Source organism: Gopherus evgoodei, chromosome 9, assembly GCF_007399415.2.
Source record: "Gopherus evgoodei ecotype Sinaloan lineage chromosome 9, rGopEvg1_v1.p, whole genome shotgun sequence".
Taxonomy (NCBI): Eukaryota; Metazoa; Chordata; order Testudines; family Testudinidae; genus Gopherus; species Gopherus evgoodei.
The window spans coordinates 95,379,979-95,400,716 of NC_044330.1; the positions used below are offsets into that span (position 1 = coordinate 95,379,979).

General features: G+C 39.6%; 1 protein-coding gene across 3 annotated transcripts in view; it reads left to right on the forward strand.

Annotated features, from left to right (window-relative positions):
• Positions 1 to 20,738, forward strand: part of LAMP2 (lysosomal associated membrane protein 2) — a 29,069-nt gene that overhangs the window by 771 nt on the left and 7,560 nt on the right. Inside the window, exons 2-9 of one of the 3 annotated variants that reach the window (XM_030574275.1) lie at positions 5,004 to 5,122; positions 6,573 to 6,783; positions 7,421 to 7,579; positions 8,461 to 8,672; positions 9,334 to 9,453; positions 9,893 to 9,971; positions 11,419 to 11,586; positions 18,193 to 20,546. In XM_030574275.1, coding sequence (XP_030430135.1) covers positions 5,004 to 5,122; positions 6,573 to 6,783; positions 7,421 to 7,579; positions 8,461 to 8,672; positions 9,334 to 9,453; positions 9,893 to 9,971; positions 11,419 to 11,586; positions 18,193 to 18,422 — 1,298 coding nt within the window. In that variant the 3' untranslated portion in view covers positions 18,423 to 20,546. Of the gene's footprint in view, positions 1 to 5,003; positions 5,123 to 6,572; positions 6,784 to 7,420; positions 7,580 to 8,460; positions 8,673 to 9,333; positions 9,454 to 9,892; positions 9,972 to 11,418; positions 11,587 to 13,529; positions 15,947 to 18,192; positions 20,547 to 20,738 lie in introns of those variants that run through there. The other 2 variants (XM_030574277.1, XM_030574276.1) reach the window with 2 other exon arrangements.

The following is a 20,738-nucleotide window of genomic DNA, read 5'->3' on the forward strand; positions in this document are numbered from 1 at the left end:
TACAGAAGGTTCAACACAAATTTCACGGCTGGTCTTAACTGAATTGCCTGTGTCTTTTGTGTGAAGTGACACAGCTATGCCCCTATAGCTGCGCTGCTAAAAGGTGCGCAGTGTAGCTGCTCTTTGTCGGTGGGAGAGAGCTCTCCCACCAACAAAAAATTCCACCCTCAACAAGATGCAGTAGCTTTGTCGTCAGGAGAGCCCCCGCAGACAAAGCGCACTTCACGCCAGTGCTTTTTGCTGGTAAAACTTGTCGTTTGGTATGCGGGTGGGAGGTTCCACACCCCTGAACAACCAACATTTTACCTGAAAGTCGATTGTAGACAGAGCCCCATCATGTCTGTGAAATGCTTCTTTAATCCTCCCTAGTCTGTCTAACTGCTTATCTTTCTTCATTTAATAGTGTGGCATTTCAGTTTTGACTCCATAATATAAGGCCTGGTTCTTCCCACACCACAAACTCAGGTCGATTTATTTTGTTTGGTTTTTTTGCTACTGCTTTAGATAGAAGGGTGCATCTTAATGTAGGGAGCACAGACATGGGCCTACTGGTTCCAACTCTGTATTTTCCAGATGTGCTGTCCTATGCAAAATTAAAATGACCATGAATTTGATCTCTTCTAGCTAGTTGCACTCAGAACTTGTTGTCAATGCTGTTTCTAGGCACAGTGTATTGATACTTTTGCTGAATTGTGCTATCAGGTTAATCTTCTGACTATAATGAAGATATTGTAGTTGCTGGCCTTGTCCTTTCCACAGAGATAGAAGAATAGCATGGAAAGGGATATGGGAGAAGTAGCTATTTTTTTTTGTCTTGTATTATATCTCAAAATTTATTTGGACTAACAAAATATGCATTTTGACAGCTTTCTGGACAGTTGCATTAATCTTGTTTACTTAAAGTACTGGGTATTCCAGAAGAGCCCTCTAAAACTGTCGGTAACCAGTACCTGGGCAAGAGCTGCCTCCTCTAAAACATATTACTTGTAGCCAAACCTGTCTCTACAGTTTTGCAGGTCCAAATAAGCTGCCAAGCAAAAATCAAAACTGCACAGGCTATGCTGGAGTAGTACTCCGCTTGTTAAAGTTAAGGGGCATCTTTCTCCACACCTTACTAGATGCATGTGAATCTTCATGTAGTGCTTTTGGTGCACTATCCTTTGGGTGACTTAATCCAAAGTGAGAGTGATGCCTGGTCTCCACCAGACAGCTCAGCACATGCAGCCCTTTTCTCAAAGTAGCTTTTGCTTTTGGATCAGGGGCCTGAGCTATACGACCAACTTTTGTTGGAACAGCTATGCCAGTCACAGATCGCACTTCATCACACCTCTTACTGACGTAGCTATTCCAGCAAAAGTTTTGTAGTGTAAAGTTCTTCCACTCGCTACTGCTAGGGTTACCATATTTCAGGTTCTCAAAAAGAGGACTGGGGTGGGGGAAGAGGAAAGTTGGGGGATACTCACTGGAGGTAGTGGGCAGTGTTACTCCCTGTCATGGTGGCAGGGCAGCTGAAGCCCTTTGGGGACTGCTCTGCCAGGACTGTGGGGGGACTGGATGGGTGGGATCCAGCAGCTGTGGCTTGTAGGGGAGTAAACCAGTCAGATGCAGGAGAGAGACCAGTTGGCATTCTTTCTGGGCTGCAGCTTGTTAGGCACTGCAAACTCATCATCATCTTCTCCTCTCCCCTTTCATGTTTGAAAACACTGAGAGAAAAAGCAGGCTCAAAAAAGAGACTGTCTAGAAACCCTGGACATATGGTAACTCTAGTTTCTGCTGCATCCACTGCATGTCAGAACAAAACACTTTTCTCGTTCTTCTGGCAGAGCAAGCATTGTTTTCCCATTTTATTTCTGTAGGCCGTGGTGGGTGAGTTAGAGAACATTGGCTTGAGTATTGAGTATCCAACTTATGCTTTTGAGTAGGGATCGCCCCTACATTCAGGCATCCTTCATAATCACTTAATAACCTCTAACAAGACTGATCTTTCCAATAAGTAGAGGATGTTCCTCTAAATTCTGCTTCCATTCTGCTCTTTCTTATTGGAGTAGTCCAGCTGGAAGGCAAAAGGATAATTTTGCACTTCAGTTGCACCTTTATCCAAATATCTTAGCCTTTTATGAAAGTGCATAAGTGGCTTTCGTCATCTGTAAAATGGGAATGAGGCATAGAGGCAAAGAAACTTACTGGAGCAAGTCAGTAGCATGAAATAGAATGGATTCCTTGCTATGAGTCTCTTGCCCAATCCATACTGTTTTTCAAGACAGTGTGAAGATAGTAATTTCAAAGCCAGCATGTGTTGTGCTTTGTGGTTCATAAAATATTTATCATGAACATTTTTCTTTTTAACAAATTATGCTGTGGACTTGAATAACAATGCTGTGGTGGTACCCTATGCTGGTGACAACATGAAGATTATGGAGTTGTATATAACTGCCACTCTTACATTTGTACCTCTTGGCTTGATTTCCGTGTGACAACTTTTTTACTAACATCTTGCTATAAAACTGTGCTGTCAAAACTTCCTGCTTACTTATATAGAGCAGGAAATGGTGGTAATGCTTTCATCTAGTAACACTAAGCATCCTCTTGCTGAATGTGTGATGGTAGAAAACCACATCAAAGTAGAACTTTCTGTGACCAAGTACAAATGAATTTCAGCAAACTGTATTGGTAGAGCCTGGAAACTTGAACAAGTTCTGGTAATGGTTAAATGCAGAGGCACTCAGAGACCCTGTAATGGCTTCAGTCACCAAAACACAAAGCTATCTGGTCGCCTATCATGTGGTAGGGGCAGGAGCATAGTGAAGGGAGGCAACACTATGGAGAGGCTAATGAAAAACATGTCTAGTAGAGGGAGCAGGCATTTCTTTTTAAAAAAAAAAAAAAAAAAAAAAGAGGAGTAAGTGTCTGGGGGCTGACTAGTACATACAAGGTCTAGCACGGAAGCTTGGACGCTTACTTAAAAGACAAGGTTTTGCAAGTCCTTACAGCTCAGTCACTGCTTACGTGCTCTCTAATGAGGGTTGTTTTGAAATCTTGTGCATTACAAACTTTTTTTTTAAAGGTGGTGGTGGCAGGGAGAGGGAAGGTAGTTGTATCTAAAACAACAAACCCTTAAGTACTAATCCTCTCTTCTTGGAGAGGTAGTGTGTGTTTTGACTATCAGAGGGTAGCCGTGTTTTGACTGGCTTTTCTGAACACTGAGGTGTCACTAACAAATGACCATGCATCATTGCATGGGCAGGCTGGCTTATTCATTGCAGTGCTTGGACTAAAATTTCTCAAAACTCTTATCCTTTTGGATAAACCAAACTGGAATCTTAATCGCTCATTGTACTATAACCTTGAATCCAAATGCAGATCAGGGTTATCTCCTAACCTGGTGTAATGGCTCTACATAGAAAGAATTTGTAGTGGTAACAAACACAACTTACCATGTTCCAAAGTTCCTTTGATAAGCTTCCAAAAACTTGGTCTTTGGTACTACTCTTAACATAAAAAGTGTATAAATCCGTTCTGGCTTGTCAGTAATGATAGGATATAATTCAGACAGGCTTTTCCTCGCAGTTTGAGTACAGTCCTCTGAATACAAAGAAGATAATATTTTGAAAACAATGGCAAACTGTAGTCCAATATCCTTAAAGCTGACTTACCTGTCAGCAACTAGGGAGCTTGCAAGCTGAACCAGTTCCCACTGTTAGGTTGTGGTGTGTATTTTTATTTTGTTTTTTGGTTGTTTTTTTGTTAACAGTGCATCTAAAATGCCTTTGAGAATAACTCTCAGTCAAAAAAAATCCTCAGGGTTTTGCGGAAAGGAAGCTTAAGGTGATCTGTGTTGTTTAAAACAGGGCTTGTGCTCCTTTTACCTGGAATGCCTCACTTTTTATATTGGACAAGACCTGCATTTCTAACCTCTCTTCTGAAGACTGTGGCCAGCTGGTGAGCTAGTAAAAGTATAATATTGCAGATATCAAGAAAGTGAAAAAGAGAAGTGCCACCTCAGTCAGATTTGTTAAACTTTTAAACACCTGTAGTACTGGCAACCTATAAAGAGTCAAAAGGGAAAATAAATCTGCTATCCAGGTTCTTCAGTTAAGGTCCAGAAACACAAAATACAATTTAAAAAAGGCGCACACACTCATTCTTTGCAGGTCATCTTAGGTCATATCTGTTGATAAAACAAACTATAATGACTGCTTACAGCCATTATCTCACTAACTAGTTCAGGGAATTCTGTCTTGAAGTACTAAATATCTTCAGTGTTAAAACCTTAATTAACTGAGTTATTGACATAACCTCTTAAGCTTTGACAAGCTGCTTAGCTCATGCACAAAGTTCAATGTGCTCAAACTTTCTAAACTTCTTCTTGCTTCCTAGCTGCTTTAAGTAAAATGCAAATTCTTCTGAGCTAAATTTGTCTACATCAGATAACTAATGTGCAAAACATTCCTTGTGTAGCAGGACTCCATAAAACTCGAACTCTGGTCCCACGAAGTCCCGGGACCTCCTGGTCAACCTCCTTCTCGCCCTGGCTAAAAAGGCCATCTACGCGACCAGGGAGAGGAGGTTGGCCGATGGAGATCTCGGCGACTGTGGGGCTTGTTTCCGCTCCATGGTCTGTTCACACATCCGGGTGGAGTTCCTCTGGGCAGCGTCCACTGGCTCCCTTGATGCCTTTGAGGAGCAGTGGGCGCTGTCCGGGGTTCTCTGCTCGGTGTCCCCGTCAGGTTCCCTTCTTATGACCCTTTGACCTCACTCCTGTCCCTGTTCTTTTATTAGTTGTCCCCCGAAAAAAAAATTTTAATTTCAGAATCCAGCAGTTATATCCTGTTTCTAATTCTAGTATTAAAAATCATGTAACTTTCTTCATGTCTCTAGCAAAAAGCCTGGAAGAACTTGCTCTGTTTACAATCAAAAAATGTTTTAATGAATGAATTTGTGAAATATAAGATAAAATGAAGTATCAATGTCTTGTAAGCAAACAATTACTATATGTATTATAGGTTTTTTCCAGTCACATGCAGTGGAAGTAGATGTGAAAGATCTCTCCAATAATACGTGCATATATGCAAAATGGATGATGAGCTTCTTGATAAAATATGAAACAAACAATAGTGAATATGTAAGTACTGAATTTAGTGTTAACTTCTGATGTTGGATGTACTATCCATTTCACTTCAGTTCAGTCTTAAGAAACTTCAAAACAATTACCCTTGTAGCTAGCTAGTCCTGGTAAAGTTGAAGAATAAATCAAGTTTAAAAGAGGTAAATAGCTGATTTCAGCTTTTTTAAAAGCAGTTAGTGTTTGTTTAAATAACTTACGTAATGTTACTGTGTTGGCATAATACATTTAAAATAACATTTTATTCAGATTGGACAAGAAGTTAGACTTCCTTGCTCTGTCTTAGCATGGTACTCCGAGTTAACACTGGGTAGTATTAAAACAAGATATTTTTGTTTGAAATAACTCATTAAACTCTCTACTGAATCATGTTTAACTCTAAAACAAGGGCTTTAACCTGTTTGTTTACAGGCAATTAGGAAACTTTTTAATCTCCCTATAGTCTAATCTTCCACTCTTTAAAAACTTCTAGTTCTTATTGTTACAAACATCGCTTTTCAAATGTAAATTAACTGTCTTCCTGAGTCTGTAGGTTATTGTAGAGAGGGTAGCAGTACTGCAACACCTACTTCTGTGCTGCTGCTTGCACTGCCTTCAGAGTTGGGTAGCTAGAGAGTGGCAGCTGCTGTCTGGGAGCCGACACCAGCAGCAGCGTAGAAGTAAGGATGGGCTGGTATGGTTTTGCCATGCTTAGTTTTGCACTGCTGCTTGCAGAGCTGGGCCCGCAGTCAGCATTCATTGCTCTCTGGCCACCCAGCTCTGAAGGCAGTGCAGAAGTAAGTGGCAATACCACAAACCCCCCAAAATCTTGTGGGCCCCCCCTTGTAACTCCCTTTTGGGTCAGGACCCCAAATTTGGGAAACGCTTGTCTTCTCTGTAGTATCTATATAGTATAGGACGAAAGCGCACAAGACCAAATTTCAGTCTGTGGTATGTTTTTCATGGCTGTGAATTTGGTAGGCCCTTAGTCATGCTTCATGGCTCTGCTCAAACCTGTAGCAGGTTCTCACTCAAAACCATAACTGTTAAATGTGTTCTGGCCACGCTACCCATACTGAATTACTTCAGCTAAACATCAGTTTTCCTGAGTGGGAGTAACCTTTGAAGTTACTGATGTAAAGGACTGTCTAAATGCTGGGGGTTTTTGTTGCCTTTTTTTTTTTTTCTCCCAGGCAGGTTAAGCTCGTTGGCTAGATCTTTCAACTCCTATTGTCTCATGACTGAATCCACAGCACTTTTCTAATTCAGCTGGTGATAAACTCTAGAACAATGTGTATAATGGAGTTACTTTCTTAACTCTTCTATGAGTTCAGTTCTCTGTTCCTATTTCTTTGTTTACATTAGGAATTGTTTTATGGAAGCTTCCACTTCAAAAAGATTGACACTTTCTAGGAAATACTCCAGCATGGGGAGAATGTCTGTCTGAATTAAACTAATTTTTTTCTTGTAGAAAAATGCAACCTTAAACCCATCTACCAATGTAACACATGATGGAAGCACCTGTGGCAATAACACACATGCCCCACTACTAGCAATACAATTTGGAGCAGGTCACTCTTGGAGTATCAATTTTACTAAGACTAATGAAACTTATCAGGGAAACATCATCTCATTTACCTACAACACCAGTGATGCAGTCTTTAAAGATGCTAAAACAAAAGGTAATATGTGGGATTTTATCTTGTGTTGCTAAACAATGACTAAACTAAAGTAAACAACGTTTATTGCAATATACCATCCCTCTAATTGATTTTTATAGCTACTCATTCCTCTGCCCCGTCCCTCTTTCTTATTGGTCTGCAACACTTGTAAGAGCATCCTATCTGTTTTTATGAATGTATTGTAGATTCTAGTTAATGTTTGCAGTAATCTACTAGACTTTCTCTCAGTATGGATGGGGAACTATTTTCAGTGCTTGCTGACTTTCATGTGCATTGGCCAGTCTCCAAGAACACTAGTGTTAGTGTTACAGTGTACAACACTTTACTAAATGAGTGTGCATCTTGGACAACTAGTAGCAAAGCACTAACTTTGGACCCCTTTCCTGTACCTTAAGAATTTTAAAAGGAAGCATCCTGCTGGGAGGAGCAGTTTCTTTTCGGAGACTTGCTTAGTTAGCTTTTAAGCTATAGTACCACTCTACAATATTTAAAATGGATCTGTGAAGGGGCAAAGGGAAAGAAAGTGTAGCAGCAGTGTTAAAGTGACTAACAGGCATCCTGCTCCTTGTATTACTTGTAAACTTCCTTTTTTTTTTGTCTAAAACACATTAAGATTAAACTGTATTCTTGCTTATAGGACCAATTACTATTGTTGTAAAGGACACTATGCCTCCAGTCCAACTGAATACAGTCTATAAATGCCATCACCTTGACTCTATTGAAGTGGCAAATGTGTCTCTGTTCTTCTGGGATGTCATTCTGCAGGCTTTTGTTAATGGCACTGTTAGTAAAAATGGTAAGTCACTTAAAATTGTGTGTGATGGTTCTGTATCCAAACTCTCATTTTAGGAATGCAGTGCAGAGTGACTTTAATGTTGTAAAGTAGTGAATCACGGGGAATTTTTATAGTGAATTGCTGCTTATCTTGCCTAAACTCTTGAACCAACATCCATTGTCCTTGTTCATATGAACCAACTGCCGATCTGAAACTAGATCAGTGGGGCAGACTGACTTGAGTCTGTGTAATACATATTGGTCAAAATGCAGTTCTTAATTAATCTTTACTAGCTGACTTGGGATTTTTAAATCCTGATCCCTGAACTAATTGTACCACTAAAACTAGATCGTATCTGAGTCTCAAGGTACCTGTGTAAACAGGAGTCATACTGCCTCTTAGTCCAGGACTCAAACATTTTGAGCCTCAGCTGTCCAGTTCAACAGTGACTAGCAGATAGTCTTACTAAAGAGCACACAAAGCAAGTATACTGCACTTCAGAGGCTTGTTAGTCTTCTTTCCTTTAGAGCCACTAGCCTTGCCAGAACTTCCTCTGGCCACTGTCTTCACCTGCTATATCAACAGGGTGACCTCTTTACGTACTACGCTGCTCCTAACTTTGCCAGTGCAGAATAAAACTAGCTTACCTTTTCCGTTACTGTTAATGGAAAGACAGTTGTGTTTGAAATATTGCATGGTTACTGCATGCCTTGATGCTAAAACATCAAAGATTTGACTAAACTCTGTAGGAGGCTTAAAAGGCCAAAATACTCCTTCCGCAAAAAATGTGACAGCAGAGCCATCTGTAACAAACAACCTCTGACAACTGCTTAATGTTATCAAAAATGTATTTTCATGCTATATAGTAGCTAGGAAGTCACACGTTACTTTTTTTTTTTCAGATTCTACATGTGAAGCTGATAAATCTACTGTTGCACCTACCACTGTTGCCAACTTAACTACTGCACCTATCACTACTGCTTCATCACCTCTACCAACTACAACTTCTAAACCAGTGGAGAAACCACTCATTGGAAACTATTCTCTTAAAGATGGCGATAAAATCTGTCTTCTGGCTACAATGGGGCTGCAACTGAATGTCTCTCAAGAGAAGGTGCTGTTTTTAATATCTTAAAAGCAAAGAGGAAGAGTGCTGTAATATTGTTTCCATAAGTATGGATATGACTAAAGTTAATGCCAAATATTGGTTAAGTTGTCAGGCTCAAGTGTTATGAGTGCCCCCTCTAGTATACATGTATCAGACCAATCAAGGGATATTTTCTAGCTCCAGAACTCTGCCTACCCACCTTTTTGAAAATGGTAACTTACTGAGGAGTATCTTGATATTGTAACCTGACCAGGGCATTTCAATAGCTTTTAAGGCTGGGACCTGCAGATGCTCTGCTTAGTTGCAGAGGGAGCCCAAATTAAGGTATCTGATTGCCAGGGCTCTGCTATTATCTGATGCACAAAATAAAGGAAGGATCTGTCGTCAGCTCCATAAAGTTGAATGGGAGAGTGTGTCACTGGGCAAGATTTTTTTTTTTCCCACCCCATCTTGTCCAGTACTGCTAACCTTAAGTGTCACTTAAAATAGCTTGGCAGAACATGATTCAGTCTACCCTAGCATGAAGAGTCACCTTGTTTATGATCTTGTTGAGAGTAAGACTAAACATTGAGGGGAAAATAGGGAGTTCCCTTCTGACAGCAGCAGAATGCCTTTTTTTGAACCACTAGAAGCTTCTTGACTAACCAGTGTTTGGTTTTAATTTCAGCCTGTTTTGATTAACATCAACCCAAAGACCACTAATGTCACTGGTAGCTGTGGCAACACATCTGCTACTCTGCGACTGAATGACAGCAACAGGAGGCTTATTGATTTCACCTTCGCTGTTGTAAGTAGTGCTCAACTGTAATATGGTAATCTTCCAATTAAATCTTCATTTCTTGTATCTAAACACTTTGCACATAATGCCTGTATCTTAAAAGCTGCTTACATACTTGATTGTTTCTAACAGTTGTATAGGTGGCTGGTATCTTACTCTACAAGTGAAGCAACTGAGTCTCTTAATTGACTACCCAAGGTTACCTAGTGGCAAAATGAGGATTGTGCTCTAGGAGTGTCTGGTTCCAGTAACATGCTCAGTATAGTAAATACGCTCTCTATTAAACGGACCGCACTAGTGTGTAGCCTTTGTCGGTAAATGCTCTTTCACACTTGTAGCTTACCTCTGCAGTATGCACTTTTAATCTTCTAAATATATAATGTACTTGTGTATGTGTGTAGGATAAACCTTCAATTTTAACACACATGGGATTTTTTCTCTTAAACAGAAAAACACAAGTGCAAACACACAAAGATTCTATCTGAAAGAAGTGAACATCACCCTGATCAGCTCTATAAATGGTTCTGGTAAGATATTATTTGTCTTAAAGAAAGCACTTCAGTGTTGACTGCATTCTGTCTATATTTAGCAAATACTTGTCAACTAATTGTTTTAACCAGTACTAGTTCATACTCCATGGTCAAATCTACAGTGACTAGCTATAGTAACAAATTGTGTCTATATTTGCTTTAGAGATTGCCCTAACTTGCTACTTTCCTTATCCCGTTTTGGTCTTGTTACAGCTGTGTAGCACTTATTGTTTCCTACCTCTGAAGTGCAGTAAAGTTCTTAATCCTTCCTTGGGAAAGGAGATACACAGCCACTTTGACAGTCTTTAGTATGAGAACCCGAAGTGAACAGTTCTCATTAATAGGCACAGCAATATTCTTTGCAAAGAGGTGCAACCTACAAGGCTTAAGCATATTCTTCCAGATCAGTGGTTCTCAAGCTATGGAGTAGCAGGTACAGCAATTTTGTCAAGGGAGCACAAACTCTTCCCTGCACTCCACCCCCCAACTCTGGCTGTCAATCCCTGGCAGCTGGGTCTCATGCAGAAGGACTATGCACACCCAGGAGGCAGGGTAGGGGATAAAGGGGACTGCAGGGGAGGGATGGATGGACTGCCTGACTCCCATGTGCAGGAGGGGACAGACAGATGGACCACCATGAGTGGTCACCAGCAGTAGCAGCACAGAAGTAAGGGTGGCAATGAGGCACTAAGTCTGCTGTAAAAAGTGATATTCACAAATATCACTTTTCCCATTGTCACCCTTACTTCTGTGCTGTTACTGGTGCAGCGCTGCCTGCAGAGCTGGGTGCCTGGTATATGTACCTGGGGGCTAGTCATAAAGGAGTACAGACACAAAGAAGGGGTCTGTGATGAAATAAGCTTTGAGAACCACTGTTCTAGACATTTGTCTTACACATCTAAGGTAACTATTCTTCTATATGGAAGGAAAACTGTTCTTCTTTCCTTCCAAGTTCTTCCAGATAACTGAGAATTCTCACTCTAGCATTTCAGAAACAAAGTAGTGGTTTTTTAATTTTAAAATTCTTAAATGTGGGTTTAAAAAAAGTGGATTATGCTGGCCTACTAATATTAATTATAGAGATTGTCTTAGACATGTAGACAGTTTATACTGTTGCAGTGACGAACTGCAAGAGCAGGTGTGAGTAGACTACTGACTTAAATCTTCTGAAACTGTAACAGCTTTAATTATCCACCCCTCCTCTGTACGGAACCAGACTCCTGTAGTCAACAAACTTGTAACTGTCCTTTAAACTGCTACATAACCACACTTCTGAGAAAATAATACTGAGAAATGGACTCTGTACATTTCAGCTGAATAGGCCTATGATCTTGGTAGTATACACTTTGAACCTGGCACACTCAATAAATAGACTTTTTAGTCCATAGAAAACTCAACAAATGTCCATGTTAGAATTCTTTTTCTTTTTCTTTTTTTTTTTAAGAACCTTTAAATGCTGGAAACAACAACCTCAGCATTTGGGACACCTTCCTGGGCAGTTCCTACATGTGCCAAAAAGAGCAGACTGTTTTGGTGACTGAAGATCTTCAAGTACATACTTTTGATCTAAGGATTCAGCCGTTCAAAGTACAAAACAACAAGTATTCTAAAGGTAAGAATAAACCCAAATCAAGCAGACTTGTAGGGTGCTCTAACAAGGTTCATAACATAAGAGTGCATAAAGCTTTATAGTACTATCATAACTAATCCATTGGCTAGCACTTTATTTTTGCTTAGGCTAAAATGACTCTCTGAAATTTCCATTTGGGAAATGGCACTAGCCTTCTATCCTGGTTGATATGAACACCTTGCTTTTAGCAATGTTTTGCCCTGTAGAAAACCCCCCTTAAGAAAAAAAATCACACCACGAAGTGGCAACAGCCCTGTAGGCTTATACAAAAGGGCCTGAAGACCACTGAGCTTTTGGCAATCTTCCTCCTCCCCTCACAGCCATAGAGAACCGCGGTTGACTTACTGAAATCTGCAAATGCTGGGAGTGAGGAGACTGCCCAGAGGGCTGCAAGAAATAATGGGATGAAGCCTGGAAAAAGAGCACTTCTGCTGAATTTAATCCAAGCTTTTTCTGATCAGACTGGAGGGGGGAAGGATTATTCAAGTGATTGGGGGCCAAAAAACTGGAAAAAGTTCTTACTGCAAAGTACAACCTTGCATTGGCCAGGGATGTGGGAAGACCTAATCTGTCTCATCACTAAATCTGAAGAGATGCAGTATAAACAGTTCTAGTTCTCGTTGTGGAAGGCCAAATGGACTTCTGCATAATTCTGTAAATAGTACTTGAAAACTAGGTATATGTTAAAGTAGTGCCTGCAGCCCACTTCTGGGTTTAGGTCAGTTTGTAGACCAATAAAATGTGTAAGTTGGAAGTGTGCCTTAAAAAAATCTAATTTTAAAAGTATACTGAAAGACTTATCATAGTAATATAGATAGATATTGGAACTGGAAAAGGTTCAAGAAAGAGCCACAAAAATGACTTAAGGGTATGGAACAGCTTCTGAGTGAGGAGATGAATAAGACTAAGGGAGTTGGGGGGGGGGGTATGATGGAGGTCTATTAAAATCATGACTGATATGGAGAAAGTAAATAAGTGTTTTACTTCTCATAACACAAGAACTAGGGGTCACCAAATTAATAGGGAGCAGGTTTAAAACAAACACAAGGAAGTATTTCTTCACACAATGCAGTCAACCTGTTGAACTCCTTGACAGAGGGTGTTATGAAGGCCAAGACAATAACAGGGTTAAAAATTAACTAGATAAATTCAGGGAGGATAGGTCCATCAATGGCCACTAGCCAGGATGGGCAGGGATGGTGTCCCTATCCTCTGTTTGCCAGAAGCTGGGAATGGGCAACAGGGACTGGATCACTCAATTACCTGTTGTGTTCATTCCCTCTGGGGCACCTGGCATTGGCCACTGTTGGAAGACAGGACACTGGGCTAGTTGGACCTTTGGTCTGACCCAGTTTGACTGTTCTTGCGTTAACATTGAACTTCTTTTAAATGCTACTAAATAAATGAGTTCTGATTGCAATTGGTGCTCCCTGTTACAGCCACTTCATCATCCACGTGTTAGCTTATGACCACTTCAGCTGGCTTTTCAATACTGAAACCACATTGCTTTTGAACTCATTTAAAACATCTGTACACACTTCAGCCTGGCTTACACTAACTAGGCTTTTTCTAGCTTTATTTAAATCTCTAATAGAACTGTGATACTGCAATTACTCATTCATCTAATACAAGTTTATATTAGTTAACATAACTTATCCTCTACAATGCCTTCTGTAATGACTGTTAAACTTTATCATCTTAGTAAATAAGCTACTGTCTAGCAAAAATGCCCCATCTGCTAACTAGAACATAGGGAAACTTCCTATGAATCTGTACAGTTTTCTCACTAAAATACAGGTATGATAAATACTTGCTTGTAACTTTGAGCCTTCATGTTAAGGAAAATATTTTTGTTTCCCAAGAGAGGTACAATAGCATGCTGTCTCTTTATTTATTTCTTGTCACAACCTTTTTCTCATCTACAGCCCAGGAGTGTTCGCTGGATGATGACACCATTCTAATACCAATTATAGTTGGTGCTGCTCTTGCAGGCTTGATTGTCATTATAGTGATCGCTTACATAATTGGCAGAAGAAAAACCTATGCTGGATATCAAACCTTGTAAATCTGAATGTGATCACTGTTCCGGTTTCACTTTAATGAAGCAAGTGCAAGTTCCCAAATGCAACAAACCACCTTCAAGTAAACATTTGCATCATCTAATTAGGGCTGGAAGACTGTGGGTGCTTGTCTCTTTTGGTATTTTGTCAGATAAAACAATGGGAATGTAACTCTACTTCCTGGACTAAGAAAAACATGGTTTCATAGTTGTACTCAAAGTAGCAAATAAGCCTTATTTGACAAATTATTAGGTAAAGATATTACCGTGGCATTCATGTGTGCATATTACAAATATTAAGCTAAGCAGGGAACAGCCTGAAAAGGGAACAGTCTAAATTAGGGCACGAATATGATGCATTGGCAACTTGTAAAATTGCATTACACTTGTACTTGTCTCACCTGCATTCCTTAGTTACTGTCACAATTGCAGGGTAACCTGGCTGCCTTTAACTGTATATTAAACCTGGAATGCTTGCCAGGGACTTCAGAGTGCCTAGTATCTCTTCTGGCTCACAGTACTAAATGCCATACTAATGTTTTTTTTTTTTCAAGCAAGTTTACGTTGAAGTGACAGTAGTAACCCACTTAATTCCAACAAGAGCTGCAATAGCTCCCTCTTATTTTGGTAGCTTCAGTGGCCATTCTTCTAGTTAACCCATTCATTTAGATATGTAAACTTAAACTTCAATTGGCATATCTGGGAGTTAAAGCCCAGTTTCTAAATGCTTTAGAGAACTATTGTGCACAAGTGACCAGAAACCTAGTAGCTGTTATAACCTGGCATCCCCATAAATATCAAAACAGAGTTCTACTAAAGTAGTACAGTATTCCTGCTGGTACCAGTTATAAAAAGGGAATAAGAACCTTAAGTATTTCTAGAATTTAAAGGGCACTTAACTTTGTATCATAGACTTTCTGTGCAAGATGTCTTGCTCGCTTCCTTTGAGTGATGTGTGTTTAAAGAAGCTCTCAGTTTAATGATCCAAAATCAGTTGTCACAACTTCAAGCTGTTTTAAATCTCATATTAAATCATTCTTTGCTAATCAAAACTTGCATTGTAACTGTCCCATGATGGCATTCATCTGCTGATTCATGTACTTTTGTGCCTTAATTGTGTGCTGTGCAGAGATGTAATATTGTGCATTTGTGTGTAGGAGGTTACTAATGCTGTGAAGAATGCAAAAGTAAAGCATAGTCTGAGGCTGACACACTGCACCTTTCTCCTTGCTGTTTGGAGTAGGTCCTCTACTTTAAAACAAAAATGTAATGCAATTGACTGTTCTTAAACTGCAGCTATGTAGAGGACTAACCCTCACTGTATATCTTTAAGTTTCTCTGGTCTCCTAATCAGTGTGGTGTAATTCATAGAGCACTGCGTAAAAAAGGTGGCCTTTCCTAAAAGGAATGAGTTTTGTTTTAATACATGGATTGGTCATATTAATGAACATAGGACAAGCTGAGTGTAGCAGGGAAATGTGGTTCATTATTTTTCTTAAAATTTGGTTTGGAATTGTCATGGTAATAGATGCTTATTAGGGGTATACAGAGCTGCTTGTGGCATGTTTGGTTATGCTTTCTAAAAACAATCAGTAACACTAATTTGGTTCTCGATAACAAAATTAGATTTCATAGTGACTAATGTATATTTAGGACTCTGACTAAGAGCAAGAATGGTTGAATAACTCTTACTAATGCTTGTTGCAAGCAGAACTCAGGCCTTAGTCTAATATCAACCTCTGATTAAAAAAAATTAGAAATGTAAATGAGGAACTAGCTTCAAACTTAAATTTTTAATTTGAGAATTTCTCCAAAAACATAAATTGTATTAAAATATCTTCAGTTGCAACAGTTCTTATATAAAGTTTTTCTTTCTTTTTGTAGCACTCCAGTGATTGTTGGTGTTTACATGTGCCAGTTATGTACTTTTTTAACTAGCATTTACCACAACTATTTTCTTTATCCATCTAATGTCTTAAATCTCCCAGGTTTCTACAGGCAAACTCTCTATTCCTGAGTTTGACTAAAATCTCACCTTCTCTTTGAAGGTGTAGAAATGTTACTTAAGGAAAACCAGTGGATTTGTCCAAGAAATTGGCTCTGATGAAAATAATTCTAGATCTGGTGTGCCGATAACTGGCTCATGTAAATCTAAGTTTCATGTGTCTGCTTAAACTGTTTAAACCACTAGTTCTCTGTATTGTATTTCTCCATAGGGACTTGCTTGTCAGTTTACTCTACATATTGCTTTAAACAATAAAGATTCTTCTATTTCTTAAGGAACCTTGGTAACTTTTTTTAATTAAAGCAATGATTTCTTGAACTGTAGTGATCACTTAATTAGACTTCTTGACTAAAATTGATTCTTAATTTTAGATCAGATTATCCAACCTAATTGTAAAAATTGTAGGACCACCTTCCTTAATCTTCTCTCCTGTTGCTTAGTTCTCTCTGCATCTTTCTGTAACACACTAGGAGGGACTGTCTGTTGCTTATAGGCTTTAGTCTTTTTCTAACCACTAGTTTAGATATTAAATCACTTCCGTTAGAAGTTTGGCTAGCCCACTTGTTGTGAACTGTAGAACACCTCCCTAACCAAATAGATTTACACCATCTAATTTCAATAGTCAAACTCAATGATTGAATTATTAGTCTTGGTAATAACTAAAGCAGCAAATAGGTCAGTGTCTCTTTAGCAAGCCTAAATTTACCTGGGGATAACTTTGTTCAGCAGAAGTGGAGAAGCTTTAGGGACTTTTCTCTGAAAATTTTGCTTGGTAAGCAAGAGCTCTTCCTGTGTGCTAGGATCCAACCAGGCCCTGCTCATAGGAGAGGGGGGATAAGCTTTCCTGGAAGCTGCAGGAAAAATGCTGTCTGTTGCCGATTCTGCTAGTTCAGTCTCCGGCCTCCAAGAAGATAGATGTAATTACAAAGTGCAATAAAGGTACCTAGCAGTTGCCTCGCTGTGAATACTCCAGGTGGTCTAGAAGTGGTGGCATACAATGCTTGTATTGCATAAATCTGTCCTTCAGAAAGCCATAGAGCGGGCATAAAATTCGTTCTGAAAAGGGGAGACTTTTTTCTCTTTGTATGAGAAGGGTAGCTGTGTTAGTCTGGATCAGTAAAAGCAGAAAAGAGTCCTGGGGCACTTTATAGACAAACAGACATATTGGAGCCTGAGCTTTCATAGGTGACTACATCCGACGAAGTGGGTATTGACCACGAAAGCTCATGCTCCATGCATCTGTTAGTCTATAAGGTACCATAGGACTGTTTTGTGTTTTTTTTGTTTTTGTTTTCTATAGTTAATCAAAAGCACACTACTTGATGTAAATGTGCTTTCTCTGTTGCTTATGATTCAGAATTGATTACCTGTGCTGCTTGTCATAAGTCTCCAGAAGAGCTTTTTGACAAAACAAACAGCTGTATGTCCAACTCATGAGAAAATGCTGGGCGTGCAGATGTACTCTGCATGATAAAACCACGGACTTGTCTCCTTTCAGATTCAGTGCTTTAGCTAATATGTCACACCATGCATGAATAATGATGCTGTAGTGTATGTCTCTTGTTTCAAGAGTAAATACTAAAATGAATCTTCATTTGCCTACCCCTGATACTAATGTACTCGCTGATTTGGCAAAGGGACCACACATCTGGTGTGCACAATTGTATTGGTACAGTCTGACAAGGGGGGAGTAGGAGGAGTAAAATCAAAGATCCTCTTTTTGACTCCTGGCTATTGGCTTGGGTCCATCATTAAAATCTCACTGCCTTTCCTTTCAGGCTTCAGTTAAAATCTCACTGCCTTCCTTTCAGGCTTCATTAGAGTCAAAGCCCGTGCTGTGATTGAAGTCTCAACTGTTTTTTTACTTCAATCTACAATGCCAGCACATGTATCTTAAACTCAATCTGAGCTCAGTGAAACTTTACACTTCAAAACTATCTAGAAAACTAGGTTCCTCCAAGAGGCACTCAGGCTGAGTCGAAACTTAAATGGTGCTTAAGCATCCTCTGAAATATCTTCAAGGATGAGACTGTGGTGGTAAAATTGCAAATTACTAAATTTGCATCCAGTAATGAACTTGCTCATCTTGCAGTGCTAAAACTTGGGTGACTTCAGTTGTAGTCCTTAGCTTTCTGTTCCGAAGCATTTTACTCTTCAGAAATTAAAGAGCTTTAATAAAGAGAAGTAGATTGTTCACATCTTCAACTGAACTACACTCAGATGCAAAGTAAGTTTTCAACATCACTTTTCTTTTTATTTAACTGTGAAAGGTCCACCTTAATATTCTGACCAGTGGTTAAAAGTCCAAGACTGGGCCTGTTGAAATAAAATATTGTGTAATGTCATCATAGTCTTAAAAATGTGGAGAGGCAACATTGCACTCATATTTATTTATAAACAGGATCTGGTTGAAGGAGAGCTCTAATACTGGATGGGAAGCTATGTAAACAATTATGGAGAGATTGCAGGGTTAACATTTCTGTTCAACTGGCTTTCTTTTGAAACTTGCCCTCTTTCCATCTAGCTGAAGACTGCAGCCCAGATGTGGACAACTTCATTGTGCCCATAACAGTGGGAGCAGCTTTGGGAGGATTAGTTGCTGTAGTGCTTATGGCTTATTTTGTAAGCCACAAGAAACACCGTAATGCTGGATATCAGCAATTTAAAGATGGAAAATGCGGGGGGGAAGGGGAAAGAAACTGTGTCCTCTTACATCTGAATAGTTTTGTCAAATTTCTTGAAAATTACATTTAAGAAACCATTGACTTTTAATTAGCATTACATCTGAACTTACCCTGAGTGATTTAGTCTGATCCTGGATCAGACTAAAATTTGTTTCCATCTTCTGGATGTGGATGTGATGCTGCCAGAAATACCAATTCAGTAATTCTATGATCTATGTACACAATGGCTGTATTTGAATAAAGTTTTCCGTTCCTAATTGCTGTGAATGGCACCTAACCAGTACTAAGTTTGCTGTGGATGTCTTCAAGTGTTAATGTGTATATAATCATACATTAGTTTATTTTTATTACTATTGATAGTGCCTTATATACTGTTGTGTGAATGCCCCTATTAGCACGGTTAAAACTGACTTTTGTGATTTAAAGATGCTCTGTAGGTGCAGTTCTCTGGACTCAACTTTTTGAGTATGCAGGTATAACTTGCATGTTCTGCACTTTGTCTGGGTCATCTCTTTTGTACAGCTGGCCTACAGAACAAATATTTGTAAGAATACGATAGTAGTTAGAGCTGCTAACTAATGGATCTCATGACTGTCTCCAATGTCAGAAACTGATCTTCAAGAGAGAAGGGAAGATGGGTTGGGCTGGAACCTAACTCTGTACAGCCTTAATGTGAACTCACATGGTCAGTCTGTATAGCTTCCAAAGTCCTCCAAGAGAGTATTTCCCCTTTGTCTGTGGAACAACAGACTTGCAGTGATAAGTAGTGGAATCGGTTATTTAGTGTAAAACTGTTTGTTTCAACTTGCAAACCTGGTAGCCACTGAGTGATGAAAGGTTAGGTTCCACAACCATTCTTCTTTGATCTGAAAGGGACCTCCCTCTGACAGAATTAAAGAGATGCTAAAAGTAACTTAACTACCATGTTCTCCCTGCCCTGCTAATGTAAACTTAAATCTTGTGGTGGCTAATGGGCACCTTTCATCAGTATTCATGACTTAGTATTCTGATGCGCTATTTAATGTTCAAGTCCTCTTACCAGACAAAACTGATTCAAAGTGGCCAGGGTAAAGCTGTAAGTATTGTACCTCAACCTGAAAGATAGAGAAGTTATGATCACTCTTTTTAAACAAGCTCACACCGTAAATTGTCCTTCCTCCCCTGCATTGCTGAACTCCACAACAACAGACTCTGAATTGGAATGAATACTGCTGCAGGGGCCAGACTTTGTTTGTATTTTGATTGGATTAAAAGGGAGGAAAATAAAGTTTGTTTTTTTATAAACCCAGGCTTTGTCCTCCTAATGAATAAGTGGCACCTGGTTACCAGCTTAATATGTCTGAGCTAAATTTGGCACAGTAACTAAAGCAGTGATTCTCAATCTGTTTACCACTGTGGTCTGTGTGGGCCACATCCACACAATACTACCTGTATGGTCCTGAGGATGTCACTTGGGCTGCAGTTGTGTGCTGATTTGGGCTGCAGGTGGCCTGCAGGCCATGGATTGAGAACCACTGCAGGCTAATTCAGTTCGACTCGCATTATTGGGCAGTGCCTTAAAGTAGTAGCTGCTACCTTTTGACAGTGCTCCGTCTGTCCAAGACATGTCTTCTAGTCAGATATAAAAGCAAGCAAAATCCATTCTTCGGGAATCTCCCAAAGCTTTAACAAAGCCCTCTGCTTCAAAATCATACCACCGGTATTAAGGTGAACTTGATTAACATGTTTATAAAATTCTTTAACTCCTCCTGTCTCTTGGGGATGGTCATCCAGTAGCAGCCATTAACTTGGGGCATTGGACATCTAATTACTTAGTGCTGCTTTAGAGATTTGTTTTCAAAGCAAAGTTAAACCACTTTTTCCTTGCAGGAGTCCAGTTGGGTAAGTATTTCTCCCTACTTTACACACGGAAAGTGAGGCAGAGCTGTTGCATAACTTGCCTGAGGCTTATCATTGGTGTCTGAGTCCCATGCTCTGAAAAAGCCTGTACTGACTCTGAATTTAGCATTTGTACCAGAGAGGAATTAAGTAGTGTATACTTCAAAACTGTGCAAACCCACTTTGTGGCATTACAGTGAATGTTTTTTACAATGCTGTGTTGATTTTAGTAAGAACTACACAATTCTTCTCTGAAAGTGATACCTCCATGACCTCTTTGTATTGAATGGATCAAAAATAAAGCTATATGCACCAATGGTGTGTCTTTCAGTGTTTTCAGCTACCCTAATATATTTTGGGGATTGGTCCTGCTTTGAGCAGAGGGTTGGACTAGATGACCACCTGAGCTCCTTTCCACCCCTGATAATCTATGATTTTGGTCATCTTTTATGGTCTTCTATACAGTGCTGCTTTCCATATTACCTATTTATGCTCTCCTTTCCCATCC